General features: G+C 38.4%; 1 protein-coding gene across 1 annotated transcript in view; it reads right to left on the bottom strand.

Moving 5' to 3' along the window:
• Positions 1-577: 577 nt before the first annotated feature.
• Positions 578-17,146, bottom strand: part of LOC107742630 (ubiquitin domain-containing protein 2-like) — a 26,050-nt gene continuing 9,481 nt past the window's right edge. The window contains exon 3 of the mRNA XM_016555680.1: positions 578-1,516. Within this exon, the coding sequence (XP_016411166.1) occupies positions 1,101-1,516 (416 nt within the window). The 3' untranslated portion in view covers positions 578-1,100. The remainder of the gene's footprint in view (positions 1,517-17,146) is intronic.

The following is a 17,146-nucleotide window of genomic DNA, read 5'->3' as shown; positions in this document are numbered from 1 at the left end:
ACAGAATAGCAGTCAGCAGCACACATACTATGGCATATTGAGCTGTGCTGCTTATTTGAGTCTGGTTCCTGTCATTTTCTGTCTATATACATATTATCACTGCTCCTCGTCATTTCCTGCCCAACTATCCCTCTCAACATAAAGGAAAACAAAAAATAAAAACATGTATATTTTTATATTCCAATTTCACACTTTTCTGCATACAGTTTGACAGAGAGTGAGAAAATTAAATTTGTTTGTTGGAGGAAATCAATTTGAATAACTCCCTGGACTGAAATCTATCTGCAAAATGTGACGACCACCACCTCCACTAAAAGCACATGATTAAAAATGAGGCAAATGGCAAACAGCTGATCTACTTGTCTACATGACTAATAAACTTACCCTCGTTTGAAATGAAAGAGTTGAACAAATGCTGTTTAGAGAATTTATGTAATTGTAAGGTTATCTGAAAAAAAAAAAAAACAGGGATTAAAGATGCTGGACAATCGGAAAAACCAAAATTGACATTGTTTTTGTGACGTAACAGATCTTCTCTTTTTAAAAATCTTTATATATTTTTGGTTACAGAGTTTTTAATAAAAACGAAAAAAAATATGAAAACAGTCCAACAAGTGATTTTCCTATTGCTAAAAGCCAATAGCAGTTTAAAATGTCCTTTTGGCCCCAAGTGTCTCTGTTTCAGAATTCAAGTTCTTACAGACACAGGTAGGTCCACACTTCTGGTCTGCCTTGCAGACATATGATCTCGTCACAAGAAAAAAAGAGAAAAGAATATGAAGCTTATAACTCCATAATCTTAAAAATAACAAAGCATTATTAAGTTTCCCTTGCCAAATCCATACTTTTTGGACTTCTCTTGATCAATTCAGGGTTCCAGTTTTCTAGACCTGAGGCTTTTAAACAGAAAATCTGAGTCTCAACTCCCTTAGAAAAGCTGTAAGTCAAAGGCAGTGAGTGTTTGAAGGGAGAAGCCTCTAGAGGTTCATCACTCTAGACTCGAATGGCCAATCCAATCCTTGCTGCAATCTTGCAATCTTGCACATTGATATCCTCTCACATGCGCACTTGGTGTGGTGGTTAATATCCCCAATGAGGCATTAGTTTTCCACAGGAGTGGGGTTCTGCGGCAGTGGTGGGGTTGTAGGAGGCTGGCTGACAATCACCTGGATGACATAGTCTCTGGAGATCTTCAGTTCTTCCAGCTTCATCTTGTCAGCGAGTGGTTGGCCTGAGAAGAACCAGCGCTGGCTGGTGGCCAATACACCTTCCTGGGTTTGCAGACGGCGCTTCATCTGCTGGACATTGTCGCTGGTGCGAACGGCCAGGCGTAGATCTCGTCCCGTGGAGAGACGCAGACGCAACTGGCACTCCGGGCCTTCGCTAGCTGGAGCTTCTGGGATCTCAAGGGTCTCCGACTCGCTCTTTTCCTCGATCATGTTGACAGGAGGGGAGAGGCAGTAGACGGGCAGTTGGTAGCGATTCCCCAGCTCATCGTAGCATTCAGTCAGAGCACCTGGAGATGACACAAAAAGAAGCATTTAAGCCACATTTTCAGTCTCTGACTTTCAGACTTATCTGATGTTTTGATACAGTGGACCATGATATTGTAATATAGCATGTCTAATATATAGTGAAATCAAACATTGTGATGCAAAATGAGTAAAGATAAAAAAATTCTGCCCTATTTTTTGGTCTTTAATAAAATCTGCAATTTTATGCCATTGAGTGTGTGAACTCCTTTGTTTAAAGATCAGATTTCTTTGCCTATATTGAAGCACAAGATGCTCTTGAATCATTCTCAAATTGGTGGATAAAATGGATCATTAGGTTTTGCACAAAATTATGGATTTCAGACAAACTTGAGTGCTTCTGTAAAATAGAAAACAAAAGAAAAGAAAAGTCATCCTTAACTTTCCATTTTATTTTATGATGGTGATATGGTTATCAATTCTTGGCATCCTTCACAATAAACACCTTTAAGTATTTACAAAAGCATCTCTACAAAACAACAGTGTCTTACAAACAACAAACAACAGTGTCTTCCACAGTATGCAAACCAAAGGTGACTGTTGCAAGGAAAAATCTCTAAGATTTTAGAATAGGATAGGATAGGATAGGATAGGATAGGATAGGATAGAATATAATAGAATAGAATAGATCTTTGTCATTGTTAAAGAAAAAAAGCTCTTTTGGCATATTTATAGACAACAGACACATAATAGAGAAACATCAGCAAAGATAATCACATTAATGTGTTATCTACAGATGATATCTCCCAAGTAAAACAATATAATACTTTTCCGGAATCGATCTACATTGCCTGTTTTGTAGACTGTACAGATGAAAACTGATGATTTTCAAATAGATAGGAAGAAATCTTTGGAGGAACCAGGACTCAGATGGGGAAACCCATCAAATATACATTGGCACATATTTAACTATGGCACTATTATTATTCTATTAAAATAATATTTGAAGAATGTTATTAATATTCCTCCAGGCTCTTGATTATGTGGAACAGGCTTGGCTCTTTTTCCTAATGAATAAAAAAACTGTATTTTATAACCACTTTTTTTTTTTTTTTACCTTAAACATGCATAGTGTTTACTTCTAAGGCTGTTTTGAAATCCTACTTGATAAAATAAATACAGACACACATCACATGATGAGCATGCTGCCTATGACATAGAGACTCATTACAGATCTGTCAACTTTTTAACCAAAGAGGAAGTTGGAGCAATGAATCAATGACAATGGGACAAGGTTCACACCACAGGAACAATAAGATTACATCACTGGCTTCTTCCAAGGAGGAAGTAAGTCATTTTAATCATAATGAGCTACACCTCCATGGAATTCTGTAAAAAAAAAAAAGTAATATTCATACTATCATGATGACACAAGTAAGTTTTGTTTTTAAGAAGTAGGTTTTGTTTTTAAAGACTGTTTTATTCATATCAGTAATACAAGGATTTCATTAAATGTTTCTGATACTTTCTGGTGAAGCTCTTTACTGCTCAGCAGATCAAAGAATATTTGATGAAACCATCATTTACTCACCATTATATGTTGTTCCAAACTTTTGCAACTTTTTTCCACAACACAAAAAAATCAAAAAGGATGTAGTTTATACAAACCGCGTACTATATCCTCTTCTTCTATTTTTAGAGTATCTGCTCATCTGCAATACATCTATTGCTATTGAACGTTTACTATTAGATGGGTCATTCTTCAATTGGGGCGGCAAATGAGAGGCAGAATTTGTAAAAATGCTTTTTTTATATATATATAAAATGTATTGCTATGCATTTAAAATTTGTTTAATATGCTATATCAATTAAAATAGAAGCTTAAGAACATTTTGATTTTTAAATAATTTTAATCAAACACTGGTGACAACCACTTATGTCTATGGTGTTACCAATATTTGAAGTAAAATTTTGGTTTGTTTTAAAATGAGCAGGGATATGCAACTTTAGGTAATAATTAATAAATAAATAAATTACTTTAAGGGTTCAGTTTCGTTGATCATTTAAATTTCAGTTTTTAAAAGAAATGTTCAATTGTTCATACATTTTGAAATAACACCACAGACGTAATATTGCATAAAAGGTTTAACAATTAAACGTTTATTGAACAAAATAATGAAATTCATCATGAGTAGGATTACAAGTTTCTACTCTGATAAAACAACATTTAGAGAAAAATATGATTTACAGTTACAATCCATTTTATTTCTCCTCTGGCCAGACGAAGCCAGCAGTTCAATTCCAGGCTTCAGCAAAGTCACATTGTGCAGAGGACTCAACTGGTTCCTGTGGTCCTGTCCCGGTGGCCGACTAGGAGACAAGGTCTTCACTGGGGATCTGTCTCCGGGGCTCATCTAGTTGTCCTGATCTCCGCTGACATTCAGGGCTGTAGAGGTCGTCTCTAGGTGCTGATCCACCATCTGGGCTGGATACGTACTGGATCCGGGTGACTGCAGTGACCATCTGATCTGGATACAGACTGGATCTGGTGGCAGCGGTGACCTCGGAATAAGAGAGAAACAGACTAATATTAGCGTAGATGCCATTCTTCTAACGATGTAACAAGTACATCATATGTTATTGGAAGTGTTACCAGTTCCGGTTGTCCTAATTAATGCAGCCTAACAATCCTTTAACGGATTTGAATATTAGAAGCGTATTAGTGTGTTATGTGTAAGCCAGGTTGAAGAGATGGGTCTTTAATCTAGATTTAAACTGACAGAGTGTGTCTGCCTCCCGAACAATGTTAGGTAGGTTATTCCAGAGTTTGGGCGCTAAATTGGAAAAGGATCTGCCGCCCGCAGTTGATTTTGATATTCTAGGTATTATCAAATTGCCAGAGTTTTGAGAACGCAGCGGACGTGGAGGACTATAATGTAACAAGAGCTCATTCAGATACTGAGGTGCTAAACCATTCAGGGCTTTATAAGTAATAAGCAAGATTTTAAAATCTATACTATGTTTAATAGGTAGCTAGTGCAGTGTTGACAGAACCGGGCTAATATGGTCATACTTTCTGGTTCTAGTAAGAACTCTAGCTGCTGCATTTTGGACCAGCTGGAGTTTGTTTATTAAGCGTGCAGAACAACCACTCAGTAAAGCATTACAATAATCTAACCTTGAGGTCATAAACGCATGGATTAACATTTCTGCATTTGACATTGAGAGAATAGGTCGTAATTTAGATATATTTTTGAGATGGAAAAATGCAGTTTTACAAATGCGAGAAACGTGGCTTTCAAAGGAAAGATTGCTATCAAATAGCACACCTAGGTTCCTAACTGATGACGAAGAATTGACAGAGCAGCCATCAAGTGTTAGACAGTGTTCTAGGTTATTACATGCGGAGGTTTAATTAACACCTCTGTTTTTTTCAGAATTTAGCAGTTTTTTTTAATTACTCGCCATCCAGTTTTTTATATCGACTATGCATTCCGTTAGTTTTTCCAATTGGTATGTTTCGCCGGGCCGTGAAGAAATATAGAGCTGAGTATCATCAGCATAACAGTGAAAGCTAACACCGTGTTTCCTGATGATATCTCCCAAGTAGTGGTTCAACGGATCACATATCTCACGGTTCGGATCATATTACGGTTTTTGAGCCACGGATCAAGAAAAAAAAATCTATGTAACTGTGCTTTCCATAAGTACGATACCACAGCAAAAACTCTTAGCCTAAGAAAGTTCAAACATTATTAAAGAGACAAGTGAACAGCCAGTAAAAATAAGAACTAATAGGCTACACAAATTACAAGCATAGATAAATACAACAGAACAATGTTACAAATAAGGTCGGTAATATTCAGATACAGAAATGTACAAAAAAATAACTGCATAGTGTTCACTATATAAATTAAAAATTAGATTCATCTTTGTCAAAAATGTGTTTTGTAGTTTGATGAGCATAATGACAGCAGCAGGTATTATTAGGCTGCTGCCCCTTTAAGACCATGGATCCAATATAGCCTAATGACACACATCCGATTTCATTCTCAGCTGTTCTCGTTCACTTAAGACACAACAGACTGCATTTGCCACAATGATTGTCGAGATCGGTATTTTGTCATAATTTTATGTTTATATGCGTCTGTTCAAAGGTAGTCCATGGAACGTTGGCTAAACGTCTGATGCATACGGCACCAAAAGTGGAAACACTTCAGGAGTGTCGAAGTCGTCGTCGGATTGGTTGAATTGTACAGGATTTCCCGGAGGCGTGAGTGTGGCGCGTTCTTTAACGTTCCGCCTGGAAACAAAGATGCCGTGGCGCCAAACCCCCTCAGGAAAGAAGAAAGCCGTCGTGCTTACAACTGTGACGACGAGTGCTTATCAGGATCAACTAAACGCTGGATTTTCAAAAGTATGTGAAATATTTAAAGTTTGCGGCATAGAATCTTTAAAATACGTCCGAGAGTTTTACACTGCGGTCTGTTATTGTGGCGACATTCCCACGGGTAACCCTTCAACCACCCCAACACCCCAACAAGAGATGTTACCTTCATTCCCCCGTTCGACGACCTCTGTTCGTTGTTGTTTGTGGATGTGACTGTCCTCCCCGATGTGCATTCTGGTATTGTGTTGCAAGTCTGGCAGCCATCAGTCCATCCGTCGGCTCATGTTCCCTTACCCAGGTCCAAACCTCATAGGGCAGAACGCAAAGGAGTTGCTCTAGGATGATGATCTCTCCTATCTCCTCCTTAGTGCGTTGCTCCGGTCTGACCCAGCGAAGATAGAGCCCCTTTAGACGGTTATAGGTCTCGGTAGATGTCTCTCCTGAGGGTGTTGATGTCTGTCTAAATCGTTGACGGTAGGTCTCTGCTGAAATATTAAATTTCTCCAGCAGTGCTTCTCTGAGGTCCTCAAAGACATCGGCCCTGTCTTCGTCCATAGCAATGTACACCTCAAGCGCCATTCCGGTGAGTAAGGGCACCAGCCGACACGCCCATTCCTCCTCAGGCCAACCCCAAGTCTTTGCCAACCGTTCAAACCGGCGGAGGTAGTTTTCTATATCCTCTCCTTCTTGGTATTGTAGTAAATCAGCTCAACAGGGAAATATTTATGACTAATTATAACATTGGCCATTTAGCACCCATATAAGTGTAAAGTCTGTGACCAGGACTGTAATTTATATGCAAATGTCAAAAGCTAAAAGGGTCTCTTAAGCCATAAAACCCAAAGATCATGCATGATTCTACGCAGACGCTACAGTATGCTGGCATCCTTGGTTCTTGTCGTAGCAGAGGGTGGAATTGTGTTGTTCCCTGCGAATCTACGAGTCTGATGTCGTTTTACTTATGATGCCATGTTGCGAGAAGCTGCAGGCATCTGTAATTCTAAGCGTAGACTCTGAGGAGACTCTGGTGTGTTCTGTCGTTGTATTGATTCTCGCAGTCCCCTGAGTTCATACATGAGACCTTCCTCCCGTTTCTGCTGGGCTGCCAGAAAGTCTCGCATTACAGACACCATGTCACTCTCTGTGGTGGTTGTAACTGGTGTGTGCTGAGGAGAACTGGCTTTGAAGCATGCCCCGGCATCCTCTTCCTCCTCGTCCAGTGTGTCCCAAGCCACATCCTCCAGAACAGTCTTTCTCTGGGACCTTAGACCCTTCCTGGTGCGTCTTCCAACAGGCACTGTCTTGCGGCTGGCCATCCCACTTCTGACACCACTTGAGATACTGGGAGCGTAATGTCTGAAGGTCTGGCTATGCGAGACTAGTTCAAAGGCAAAGAGTGAATGAGATCGGAAAGATGGTTCAGTTCGGTGTTCGCGCGCAGTCAAACGTGCCTCTCTGCATGAGCTTCATGTTTGTGCGGCTGTGATAGAAAACAGTGCGCGAGTAACGAATCGAGTTCCATTTTGCCTTTTCTTTCGCTAGAATGGTTTAAAATTGCTTGCTTGTGTAAACACGTACAATTGATAAACTTTTATTCTATTATGGTTAAATTTTGCAATAAATCCGCGGATCACATGCGTGCTGAACCGTGGGGCTTGGTCCGTACGAATCACGGATCAACTACGATCCGTTTAACCACTACTCCCAAGGGTAACATATAAAGCGTGAAAAGTATCTGCCCTAGTACTGAGCCTTGAGGTACTCCATACTGCACTTGTGATCGATATGATACCTCTTCATTCACTGCTACGAATTGATGGAGGTCAGATAAGTACGATTTGAACCATGCTAATGCACTTCCATTAATGCCAACAAAGTTTTCTAGTCTATTCAAAAGAATGTTGTGGTCAATAGTGTCAAACGCAGCGCTAAGATCCAGTAGCACTAATAGAGACATACAACCACGATCAGATGATAAGAGCAGGTCACTTGTAACTCTAATGAGAGCAGCCTCAGTAATATGATACGGTCTAAATCCTGACTGGAAATCCTCACAGATACCATTTTTCTCTAAGGAATATAATTGTGAGGATACTACCTGGACAGAAAAGGGAGATTCGAGATCGGTCTTTAATTAACTAGTTCTTTGGGGGTCAAGTTGTGGTTTTTTGATGAGAGGCTTAATAACAGCCAGTTTGAAAGTTTTGGGGACATATCCTAATGAAAATGATGAATTAATAATAGCCAGAAGAGGATCTATGACTTCTGGAAGCACCTCTTTCAGTAGCTTAGATGGAATAGGGTCTAACATACATGTTGTAGGTTTTGATGATTTGACAAGTTTATGCAATTCTTCATGTCCTATAGCAGATAATGAGTGGAATTGTTACTCGGGATCTATAGTGCACTATCTGATGTGATACTGTGGCTGACGGTTGCATGGTTATAATTTTATCTCTAGTAGTATTGATCTTGGAAGGAAAGGGACGTTTCCCAACTGATCTTGGGAAAGGTCTGCATCTGTTGATGCTTTATTTTTCGTTAATTTAGCCACTGTATTGAATAAATACTTGGGGTTATGTTTGTTTTCTTCTAAAAGAGAAGAAAAGTAATCAGATCTAGCAGTTTTTAATCCTTTTCTGTAGGATAGGTTACTTTCCCACCAAGCAATACGAAATACCTCTAGTTTTGTTTTCCTCCAGCTGCGCTCCATTTTCCGGCCTGCTCTCTTTAGGGTGCGAGTGTGCCCATTATACCACGGTGTCAGACTGTTTTCCTTAATCTTCCTTAAGCGTAAAGGAGCAACTGTATTTAAAATGCTAGAAAAGAGAGAGTCCAGAGTTTCTGTTACATCATCAAGTTGTTCTGAAGTTTTGGAAATGCTAAGGAATTGGGATAAATCAGGAAGATTACTTACAAAGCAGTCTTTTGTGGTAGAAGTGATGGTTCTACCATACTTGTAACAAGGATTAGAATTTACAGTTTTAGCTATATGAAGTTTGCACAAGACTAAATAATGATCTGAGATATCATCGCTTGGCTGCATAATTTCAACACCATCAACATCAATTCCATAAGATTACTTACAAAGCAATCTTTTGTGGTAGAAGTGATGGTTCTACCATACTTGTAACAAGGAGTAGAATTTACAGTTTTAGCTATATGAAGTTTGCACAAGACTAGATAATGATCTGAGATATCATCGCTTGGCTGTATAATTTCATCATCAACATCATCAACATCAATTCCATGTGACAGTTTAAAATCTAGAGTATGATATTGACAATGAGTAGGTCCTGACACGTCCAATAGAGTTCAGAATGTCTGTGAATGCTGATCCCAATGCATCTTTTTCATTATCAACATGGATATTAAAATCACAATTAAAACTTTATCTGCAGCCAGCACTGGTGCCCTGTATACAGTAGCCAGTACAAACATCACAGGGGATTTATCATTAACACTTGTTTCTCTGGATAATGTTATATGAAGCACCATTACTTCAAACGAGTTATACTTGAAGCCTGCCCTCTGAGAAATACTGAAAATATTGTTATCAATTGTAGCAGCACCTCCCCCTTTACCTTTTGGACGTGGCTCATGTTTATAACGGTAATCTTGGGAGCTAGACTCAACTCCTCCCACTTTACATATCCCTAAACCTACCCATCTCCACCCCCTGGATCAAATGGTTCCAATTACTCTTATACATATTGTTGTTACGAAATGGAGCTATATAATTCCTGTTACACAAGTACTCAGTGAAGTGAAAAAAAGTGTTGTTACAAATGTCCTGTTACACATTTGTACTTACACAAACCATTCAGTGGGTTGTTACATATGTGTAGTTACAGAAATATTACAGCTCTAGATACTATGTACCAATGTGTACTTACACTGTGGTTACATACTACGTACACATCTAGTTACTATGTAAGTACACAGGTATTAGGGCCACTTAATATAAAGTGGGACCCTATACTTTTTTGCAGAATTGCAAAATTGTTTACTCAATACGATATACTTTTTTCTGTAATGTTCTGTATGCAGTGTTCTCCATTTTTCTCTGTAGTGTCTAATGAAGTGTTTATTTTATTGACTTATGTGTGTGTGATCTGAGAGAACCGGTTGATTTTGAGTGCAAGTGAAATTCTTTCGCAGTGATTGTTTGATTTTGATGGAAGAGTCAGAGGTTTCGTGAATTTAGTTTGAGTATTTGGATTTGTGTTTAAGGTTTTGAGAAAATGAGTGATGGTTTCAACCATGCATCACACACTGTAGGCAGCGCAATCCTAACAACCTGCGCACTTTGCCTATGTCTACTAATACACTACTTTCTTTTTCTATTGGACTCTGGAATTGCCAGTCTGCTGTAAACAAAGCAGATTTTATTACTTCTATTACAAGTCATTTGAGACTAAACCTCATGGCCCTGACAAAGACGTGGATTAAACCAGAGGACAATGCTACACCTGCAGCACTCTCCAATAATTTCTCATTTTCCCACTCCCCCCATTCCTGAGGATGGTACTCCACTAGTTATGCTTGAAGACTTCAACATCCACCTAGATTAACCTCAGGCTGCAGACTTCCACACTCTGCTTGTCTCTTTTGATCTCAAGCGAGTGTTAACTACGGCTACTCACAAATCAGGCAACCAACTGGACCTTATTTACACATGACACTGCTCCACTGATATGACACTCAACTCTACCTCTCATTCCATCCTGATGATCTGACGATAGCTGCTCGCATTTCAGCATGTCTAACAGACTTTTCTTGTTGGACGACGGACCATCACCTTCAACTCAACCTGGCTAAGTACTAAGATTGCAATGCTCTCTTGGCAGGTCTTCCAGCCACTTCTATCAAACCTCTACAATTAATCAAAAATGTCGCTGCAAGATTAATTTTTAATGAGCGGTATATATATATATATATATGCATTTTATGTATTTTTAAATAAATAAATAAATAAGTACAAATAAAAACAAAATCCCTTATTTTGTGAAATCCAGAAAAAACATGTGAGCAACATCTTATTAACATCATATATTGTATTATACTGTTCCTGTAGCTTGACTGTGGAACTATCAACACCAACGTCATGAGTTTGACTCCCAGTGAGCACATACTGTTAACATGTACCATATCTAGGAACAGGAATTAGTTTAATGAATTGTAGCAAGTGGGGAGTGGCGATTGGAAAGTGACTTCCAATCCCATGAGAGTTTGCTAATGGGGCAGATTCATTTAAAGCACCGGTGAAAAGGAAGAGCAGGGGTCCTTTAGGCATCAGGAAGCTGTGGAGCTAGGAGTTGTACGGGACCAGGTGTCCCAATGTGTATGTCTTTTAAGTAAAGAATGTGTTTGCCTGATGGAATAAATTCAGGACCATTTTGTATTTATCTGGTTGTGCCCCTATAAGGTTGTTGCATGTTGATTGCTAGTAGCTGTTCTCATGTTTGTTCACTTAAGTGATTATAAAACTACGACTGCTCCTTGTGTTTTGAATGTACTTTATTTCCTAGTCAGTTTGTTTTCATGAGTTATTGTATGTATGATTTAATAGCTGGCTAGTGGGTCTTTTTTTCTCTCTTTTCCTATTTTTTTTGTATTATTATTATTATTATTATTATTTATTTTTATTTTATTTTTATGGTTTTTTTGTCACCCTTTGCTAGGCAGCTGGGATAGCTTCCCACTATTTGTTTTTTTATTTATTTATTTATTTATTTTTTATATTAAATAGGCCTCTTACCGGTTTTTGTGTGTTAAATGGTGTGATTATTGACTGAACTGGTATCACCTAATCCTTTATTTGTTGGGGGCTTGTGGGGCTGAGTTTGCCATGGTCTTAACGAGCACAGTGAAGTGCTTTCTGTATAGGTACAGTAACTGTTTTCTTTTTTTTTTTTTCTTCCAGATATCCAATCTGTGAAATTGAATTGCTGCCCTCTGTTGGCTGATTTTGTCTCCTTTTTTTTTTTTTTTTGATGCAGCAAAATGATTCAATGACCGAATGAATCAGCTGTTTAAATAAAAGTTTGAATGAATGACTCAGTGACTCAACTTATTAAGACTTGCCGCCACCTACTGGTGGTTTTGGAATCATATTTAAATTATCTCTTTCTTTTTTTTAAATGTTATATGTGCATTTTATATGCAACTGTAAAAGTCACCTTTGAGCTGCATTAAACAGTCTAAAATGCTATCTAAATGCAACTTCAGATGCAGCTTCTGTGCCACTTCTGCAGAAGATGGACTTTGTTGATACTGATTTCATCTGATTGGTAACAACTTATTATTCTGATTGAATTTATTGATTAAATGTTAGTCCAGGTGATATGTGAAAATAATGTTCACTTTTTCATAATAGCATGAAACTTGGTACACTTGTATAGTTTGCGGCCCTAAACATTTTCAGAAATGGAGCCATCGCAAAAACACCTCGTGGTTGCCATGGCGACCATTTTACTTTCTGCCATAACCAAATTATGTATTTTGTGTCATATCTCCTGAACCAAACGTGATGTCTAGCCCTATGTTTTGATGGTCAAGGATTGGTCAAGGACAATGATACCATATACAGCAACATAAACTGTTCAGGTGAAGAGTTAATGGTGACATCAGCAATGTGTGAAGGAAATCAGAGTATCTGAGCATCACAGTATCATAGCATTTACAAAAGTCCATAATATGGTTATAAATTTTTTCTTTCTTTGATAATTAACTAATATTTTATTCAATAATACATTAAAAGATTGTTTTCAAGAACTATCATATACTATCATATATTTCAGAGAAAAATCATCTCGGGTAAGTGTATTCTTCCTTACCTCTCAGGCAGAGTCAGGTTGGCGACTTAATTTACAATCACTCTCTGGGGCCAGAGTTGTCTATTATGTTGTCCACAAGGGGGAAGCCAGAGTCCTGCATGCGGGTAGGTACATGCAGGTGAATCGCTAATATTTGATTTAACGAGTGGAATATTATGTGAAGGGTGTGGTGCAGGTGTGGGCTGGACGGTGACAAGCACGGGCGGGTTGTGGGTCCAATAACCAAGACTATTTTGACTCGGTCCAGTACACGCTGAGCAGTGTAGCCAATCGTGCTGCGACTGATTGACAGCTGTAGTGATTATATTAAAGGGAGAGCTCTTTGCTTGCTTTCTGTATTTAATCTATTCACAATTTGATGAAAAGTTTTTTCTACCTCATGTAGGAGATTTAATGCAAGTGAGGTTCGGGTCCCAGTTTTTATGTCAAATGGGTCGGATATGGGATTAAATTAGTGTTGCTGTCAGATAACGTGTTGGGTGTTCTGTTAATTAATACGATTGTGGAAAAATCATTTCGTCAGCCAGGAAAGGTGAATGAAAATGCCTCTCTGTGATGTTACAGCAAGGCATCACTTACTTACAGATCTCAGGCTTCTGGAGGGGATGTAGATTTGTAAGAGTGAGGAGGAAGTAGGAGGGTGCTGAGCCTGTGGCTGTTCTATACGTAAACATCAATGTCTTGAACTTGATGCAAGCCGCAACCGGTAGCCAGTGCAGGGAAATAAAGAGAGGTGTGAAGTGGGCCCTTTTGGGCTCATGGAAGACCAGTCGTGCCACTGCATTCTGAAACATTTGTCGAGGTTTGATTGCGCATGATGGAAGTCCAGCTAGAAGAGCATTGCAATAGTCCAGCCCAGAAAAAATTGTGCAGCATGCTCTGTTTGGAAGGGCCTGATCTTCCTGATGTTGTGCAATGCAAACCTGCATGATCGAGCTGTCTTTACAATATGGTCCTTGAAGGTCAGCTGGTCACCAAAGAATAATTTCTGATAAACCTAGCAGGAAAGTGATGTAGTGTATATGGAGAAGAGGAGGGGTCCAAGAACTGATCCCAGAGAAAACCCTGTGGCCAGTTGATGATCTTTGGATACCTCTCCTCCCCAGGAAACGGGTTAAGATTAAAGGTTAAGATTGTTTGAAGGAAGTCGTGCTAACATCGCTATTGAAGAACTGCTACTCTACCATATTCAATAAATTCTTCTCCCCTCAAAAATTTTGGTCAAGCCTACATAATTTTTTTGTATTAGAGAAATCTATTACATTGGTGAGCAACCCAAAAGACTGCTCAGCAAAAATACAGTAAAGATGATGATACATGGGGCAACTTTTTAGGTTAGACGGGGTAGTATGCACTGGCCTGCCTAGACAGATATTGTCTTGACCAAGTGTGTCTTAAAAAGTGAAGCCATCGCGTTTCGATCGCCCCCAGGTGTCTGGTCCCAGTATAGGTCATAAACCCCGCCCTCTCCATGTAATCTAATGGGACATGAGACAAACTAAATAATTAAATTTCACTTCAAATAATTTTTTTCCAAAGATGGCTTTTGTCATTTGATGTAGATTTTATCATGCTGAGGTAAGTTCAAGTGTTCGTTTTTTTAATTGGTTTTAGTTAGTTAAGTGATGCTATAAAAACGGGAGTGTGACGTCATGATTGACAGCTGAGACTGACAGCTTCTCTGAGTGAACTGAGGTGCCAACGGTCTTTTTCGGGATCTTTAGGAGGATATTGGAGTTGTATTTACCTTATTTTAACACAATCCTCTCAGCAGACAAAAATTGGAGCAGTCAGGCTAATTAAAACATACAAGCATATCTGTTTGAAACGCGTCATTAAAATGAACTGAAACTCAGCGAATTTTTGACACACACACATGAGAGACATATCTATAGAAAGCTTAACATGTCTACTTTTAAACGAAGTAAGTCATGACGAAAACAAATATTATGTGACAAAGTAATCAGTATGAAACCAACACGATGTCAAGTCTTGGCCGTCGCCCTCATTATCGCTAATGTGACCACGCCCACGCGCCGATCGCGCTTTTGTTATTACAATAGTCCACGTGAAATGCGCATGTAAACGCCCACATCACAGCAAACAAAGCAGCGACGTTTCCTAAAGTTCATCTCAGCTACTTCACTTCTGGAAGAAGACGCGCTGAGAGTCCTTTCTTATCAGTGATGCAATTTATTTATCAGCTATGCATCTTCTGGTAATTGCTAACAACTGTTTTAATTTTCGTTTAGGACTGTGGCTGCATCACTGGCATAATTGCACAAGAAAGGCACACGTGTCGTTCAGTTTTGAGTTCGCTGAAAAATCATACTGAGTAAGTGCACAGTATAGTAATTGTACTGTTATTATGCCTAGACTATATGGTAATATTATTTGTGGTTGATAGAATGCCAATAACAAAGAAACTACATTTTAACACAGTTTTCTCATGAAGTATGCATACTATACTAAGGTACTGTGGGAAAAAATGCTTACAATTGTTTATAAAATTATTTTAGGACCGAATACACCACTCTTGCCTTCACCTGAATCTCTCACAGTAAGTGGGCGCTCGTTCAGTTTTCAACTCCATTCAGAATCTTAGAGTAAGTGTGAATTCACTATTTTACAAACGTTACTTTCATTTGATTTATTTGCTGTATGGTAAACTATGTTTGCTATGTGGTAATTGCGTTCTTTGTTTTGATAAATTAGTACTAGTATCAGTGAACATCATAATAATGTTAATAATGTAGTTTGTGTAAACAGCATGCTTGCTTTTTTATTTCAGATGTGAGAATAACAGTGTAAAAGAACCTGTTGCAAAGAGAGCCAAAGCAAAGCAGCCCACTTGGTCATGGAAACCAGAGACTGACGTTGACATGTTCCACAGGCTCTGAGATTCCTGCCCGCACAAGAACCTGGACCACAGCTAAGACCATGTGATGCACACACTCCCATGAGTTATTTTATGTGATAGTTATATGTATTCTAAATAAACTACAAACAAAAAATATATACATTTCTTTTTTCCTCACATTCTTTCTTGTAGCAATTCCCTCTCAGTCACACACCTGACTGAATGGCTCATTATGCGGGCCTTTGTCTTCTCAGGTGTGAATCACAGCATTATGCATGATCATTCACGCCTCCTCGCATATACCTTTTCTACACAAAGTGTCTTAGAAAATTTAAATCAATATATTGTTTTCTGTGAATGAGTAAGATGATTTTCACATAATTTTGAAGCAAAAACTCTAGACTTCAAGATCAGTTCTCAAACGTCTTGTGATCAAATGTTCTGTATGTGTTTTATGGCCTTATTTCGGTGACTTTAAAATTGTAGTTTTTCACTAAGTACGCATAAACGTTGTTTTCTCAAAAACACAATCACGTACATACATGCTGCTCACATATTATTGTAGCCCAGTTTGTGCTGATTACAGTGTTATTAAACTTTAGACATTCAAATGTTTGTAAGCAACTGAAAAAAGCACAAATGTCAGGGCATGTCAAAACTTTTCCAGGCCCCAAAACACCCTCGGACCCCAGAGGGTTAAGCAGAACGTTAATGTCATCTTGTGCTTCAGCAAGGTATCTTTGGCTAAAACTAGGTGACGTTAGCGTTAAAGTTAGTGAGTCCATGCTAACGTACAAACCTAAATAGCGAACTGTTCTCACGTCATGTACCGTGCAGTGAAAGTAAAAAACACATAAACGAAGGTCTATATTAGAGTGCCTCTCCATATTAATCTGGTTAAATGTAAATTAATTTAATCTAACTCTGCGGTACATGAACAGTGTTGATCCGGGATGTTGTCAATGCGATCTTGACGACCGTAACATAATTCTCCCATTTGCATTGTGATCTGTATTTTTACATTTTTATTTTAATAACTTTTATATATCCCTCCATGGCATATTTAAGTCCCACTTGAAGGTCCATCTGTGTCCCAAATTTATCAGAAACACCTCGGAAGAAAAAAATACACTTACTTGAGATAATTTTTTTTTATATATCTCTGAAATAAATAATTGTATTCTTGAAAACAATCTTTTATTGTACTATTGAATAAAATATTAGTTAGCTGGTGTGTGTGTGGTGGGCGTTCTGGCGCAATATGGCTGCTGTCGCATCATCCAGGTGGATGCTGCACATTGGTGGAGGTTGAGGAGATTCCCCCTTCCATGTAAAGCGCTTTGAGTACCCAGAAAAGCACTATATAAATGTAACGAATTAATAATTAATTAATTAAAACAACCTTTTATTGTACTATTGAATAAAATATTAGTTAATTATCAAAGAAAGAAAAAAATTAATAGCCATAATACGGACTTTTGTAAATGCTGTGATACTGTGATGCTCAGATACTCTGATTTCCTTCTCACATTGCTGATTTCACCATTAACTCTTCACCTGAACAGTTTATGTTGCTGTATATGGT

Source organism: Sinocyclocheilus rhinocerous, unplaced genomic scaffold (genome assembly GCF_001515625.1).
Source record: "Sinocyclocheilus rhinocerous isolate Xijiao unplaced genomic scaffold, SAMN03320098_v1.1 scaffold5761, whole genome shotgun sequence".
NCBI lineage: Eukaryota > Metazoa > Chordata > Actinopteri > Cypriniformes > Cyprinidae > Sinocyclocheilus > Sinocyclocheilus rhinocerous.
This window is presented reverse-complemented; position numbering and strand designations above follow the sequence as displayed.